Source organism: Exophiala bonariae (genome assembly GCF_035927105.1).
Source record: "Exophiala bonariae strain CCFEE 5792 chromosome Unknown scaffold_111, whole genome shotgun sequence".
NCBI lineage: Eukaryota > Fungi > Ascomycota > Eurotiomycetes > Chaetothyriales > Herpotrichiellaceae > Exophiala > Exophiala bonariae.
The window spans coordinates 1-4,391 of record NW_027042586.1 but is presented as its reverse complement, the minus strand read 5'-3'; the positions used below and the strand labels follow the sequence as shown (position 1 = coordinate 4,391).

Sequence of the window (4,391 nt, the reverse complement as noted above, 5' to 3'; positions counted from 1 at the left end):
ATGTATGCAACTGGTGATGAATTTGTGCAGAACGAGGCCTATATTGCTCCAACACCCGGCCTTGTGTCCATTATCAGTAACTCACTTCACACAAAGCCAAGGAAAGACGCAGATATTGCAACAACCAGTCCTGATTTAGATCATTGGGGTTGGTCTGCAGATTTCGATTCCTTCAATAATATCCTCCTGGATGGAGGAGGTATGGATTTCACAATGCTTGACTCGATCGATGGAGGTATGGAATTCCTGACCCAATAAGGGAAATTACATGCCCGATGGATGAAAATTAGCAACCGTGCTATCATTGATGATCGAGGCAAGCTGGTGTCTTGCTAGCCGTATCAGACCTCTGCCTCTGCCATCGACAAGTTTTGATACAGCAATAACTGGTGCTACTCCTAGACCTTCTCTTCTATCTGATGCTCAATCCTCTCGCCGTGGCATCGCATCGTGAGCAATGGAATTCCACCGGCTAGTATTTCGATGAATTCTCGTTCATTAAGCACGAGAATGTCGCCTACACTGAGGGTCCGAGGCTGGATAGACGATCGACGCTGCTCAGTCATCCTCCAGGTCACCACACGCCGTGGTTGGCCGAGGGTCTGGAGAATTTTGTGTTGTCTGTCGCGCAGTTTCTGTGGTGGCCTAGATTCTAGAGGTGCAATATCTTCTGATGGTTCTGATGGTTTGTTGTTGCGCCGTGGTTGTTCGTGTGTCCTACAAGGCTCTGAGGCACCAACATTTGCGTCTTCACCAGTCGCTTGAGGCGACGGGGTTTCGGTAGCAATATCGCCATCATTGAGATTTGGACCCGTACTGGCAACCTCTTTTGGTGTCTCGGAAACTGGATTCTTCAAGGGTAGAGATTCCAAAACGATTGATACTCCAACTTGATTCTTGCCGGGCCACATCATCCCCCCCTTTTCGATACAAATGATATGCGCCGGGCTCCCGCGGCTTAAGCCTGATAGGCCGTCACTTTCGGCCGCCCGAGAAATTCTTGGAAACTTTGATGCCACATTAGCTAGTTTTCTTGAAATATGTTCGTTAGCGTACCAACTCCGTATAGTAGTGATCAAGTAGTGCAGTCTCTTCCGGGCTGGGTGAAGACGATGTCATCCATATCTGTCGTTCTGGTACAGGGCGCATGTCTTCGATGGGGATAGGAACTTTGACGGCGAGCTCCCGAAGTTCATGTGAGGCCTCGATGATGTACATGTTGTGAACAGGACAGGAAAAATTTAAGCGTGGATTAACCTCGAAGTGAAATTGAGGGAATAAACATCACCTTATATAATGAGCAGATTTGCATGTGTGTTATATTCTAGAACGATGTACCAGATCTACTTGTTGATTCGGTACTCTCTTGTCCACCACCAGAACTTTTCATCGATGATTAAAGCTTGAGGCAAGGGAGATTGATGTTCGCGGGGTAAATGGTGAATATAACTATCACGTGAGTGTGGTCACCCGCCAAGACGATACATAAAAATATCCTGCTGCTTTTAGGCGTAATGCCAGCCTTGCCGACTATTCCGCTTCAACCTCACACCCAACTAAATTCATATCATGTAAATCACAAAGCCTAGGATCTCCTATGTTCAACACCTTGTTGCGAAGGATCCACAAATCCCTTGTGAAGAGGTGTATTCTCTTTCTCGGACAAACCCATATACTACTAGCTTTGGTCAACAATGGTTTCCTAGAGGAGAATGGATGATTACTTCACTTGCGATCTCCTCGATGCTCCCCCAAGAAATCCATACCACCCCCTGTTATTTGGTGATTTCCCTCGGACTCTCTGTTACACTCCCTGGCAGATTGTTCCGTGTGTGACTGGTCGCCATTCACTTTCGGGCGAACATTTGTTGCTTGTCCAGGTTGCCTAGGAGGACTTTTAGGAGGATTAGTCTGATTACTTGACATTTCAACCAAGGATTCAAAGAATAGTGAGACAGGAAAGGCTGGGTAGAAGAGGGGTGAACGGAATCTAGAGGTACGTTCAGGATGGGGGAAGTGGACGATCTTATACTTGTCGACGGAGCTAATTGTGAGTCCTCTTTTGTTGTCTCATCTCCTTCTCCATTGTGCGCCTCTGGTGTCCTTCTTGACCAATACGATCCCATGTCGATGACCTTAACCCTAGCTTCAGATTGATTCGTAGCGTTTGTTTGGACAACGCCAAACACGAATAGATCACCATGGGTCTACATCAATCCACGATATTACAGGTACTGGCTCAGGTCGACCAACGCGGCATGATCTGCGAGAGCTTGACCTGGAACGACCGCATTGGAGAAACTCATCCCTTGTCAGTGAGGCTTGCATCCGTTCGCTCTTTGATGCACGTTTATCAGAATGGGTACGATGGCTCAGCATAATGGTGGCCAACGGAACGCGATGAACATAGGCCAAGACCCATGCATCAATATTTATTTTCCAGCTGAGACCATGTATTGTATCCTTGTTCGACTAAAAGGATATCTTTCCGGCAGCCACCTGGCCAGGCTAGTACAGACCGACGTGCAATCTACACGTTTACTATTGGAGAGGTACTACATGTACAGTCCCTAGTTCGAAGCTCGAAGAAGTTACCTAGCGAATCCGTTGTTCAGTACGCCTGCATCCCAAGGCTTCTGGGACGCGAGTCCGGACGGACGTATACTGGTCGAAGGGGCCGACTGTAAGGTTGCTCTCCGCTCCCCATTTCCATTGTTTGCTTCTTGTTGCTCTTCTCGACCAAAACGAGAGCCTGTCATCGGCCATGATGCTGGCTTCATCTTTTCCCCTCGCGTTGCATGTATATCGCTTATTCAATAGACCACTCGTTAGTAGTGGGTCTCTGCCAAATGACAAAGTACAGGTACCAATTGATATCGATCGATATGGCATAATCCTTGCGAGAGGTCAACCTGGAACGATCGTATTGGAGGAACCGTTCCGTTCGTCGGTAAGGCTTGTATCCGTTCGTTCTTTGATGTACATTTATTAGAACGGGTACGATGGCGGAGCGAATGGTGGCCATCAGAACGCAATGAACGTAGGCCGAGACCCATGCATCAATACTTTGTTTCTGGCTGAGAACTTGTATTATCTCCTTTTTCGACTGAAGGAATACCTTTTCTGCAGCCACCTGGCCATGCTAGTACGAACCCGCGCTGCACGTCGAAAATCTGCACGTTTACTATTGGAGAGGTACTAAATTTTCGGTCCCTGGTTCGAAATTCCACAGGGCTACAAGGTTTCTGAGGTCCAAGCCCTATCGTGATATGATATGTTCGGTTAGTTGAGCGCAAGAAAAATGAGCTACAGTCTTACGACTTCATCATCGGTTATGAATTACCCGCCTCGCCAACTCCCATTAATAAAAGATGGCTAGCAAATTCTGGACGGATACTAACAGGGTTCAAGTCGCTCATGATCGAAAATACATACTAATATGCTCACCAAAGTTGAAAAATGAACATCCACTTTCGCTGCCCAAGTCCTGTACACAGTCAATGCTTCAGGGATTTGCGCTTTGCTCCCCAGACTATTTCATCGATGCTATAAAAAAGAAATGGACGCCTACGCAGGTTCGAGAAGCGTCACGACTCGACAAAGATTGAGCTCGCATTGCGTATCTGCTGCACTGTTGCCTCCGGGGTGGTTCCATCAGACAACCTCAAGGTTAGGATCATTAGAACGAAGCCAAGGTCTGCCTCTGTAACTCACGTTGATTTGGCTTGCATGCCTTTATACCAAGGGGTACCCCTGCTGAAATCGATAAAACGCCCTGCACTGAGATTGAACAGAGAGGGTTCTCTCGTTGACATCGAATTCCATGCGCATGAATTGCCTATGGAAAGATGCCTGGGTTTAGGGAAAATTAGCACAATGCAGCTAGACCTTCTTCGTATTTCCAATAATCGATAAGACTGAGACAGTTGGCTAGGCCGGTCATTGCTCGACCAAAGGGTGCCTCTCCGATAGCCACATAGACTGACTAGTTTAGACCAGCGAGAGCGCAGACGACTTAAAGCCTGAGTATTGACTTATGAAGAAGTCAAATATATACCGGCCGATTTTGCAGCCCCACCTGGCGAAATCTGATATCTCGCCATGCATAATACAATTAGTGCGGCTCCACGTGTGCAATAATATCTAGCTTTGTCTAGAATGAGGGCCATGTATGGGTCACCAACGGCGTGGTCGTTCAGAAAAGGCTATCTTTCTGCAGATTCATATATGACAACGTAACCTTGTCCACGAGTCTACTCCCATTTTGGTCGTGGCCAATTCCATCTCAAAATGCATGTTCCTTAAGGGGTACAAATTGAGGGGATGCGGATTGAGATGGTGCGGATTGAGATGGTGCGGATTGAGATGGTGCGGATTGAGATGGTGCGGAT

General features: G+C 47.3%; 1 protein-coding gene across 1 annotated transcript; it reads right to left on the bottom strand.

Moving 5' to 3' along the window:
• Window positions 1-398: 398 nt before the first annotated feature.
• LTR84_002002 (uncharacterized protein) lies at window positions 399-1,218 on the bottom strand (the record flags this gene model as incomplete). Its single annotated transcript, XM_064845619.1, has 2 exons — window positions 399-1,007; window positions 1,057-1,218. 2 exons carry the CDS (start codon window positions 1,216-1,218, stop codon window positions 399-401), a joined length of 771 nt encoding a protein of 256 aa, XP_064699717.1.
• Between the last annotated feature and the right edge of the window lie 3,173 nt (window positions 1,219-4,391).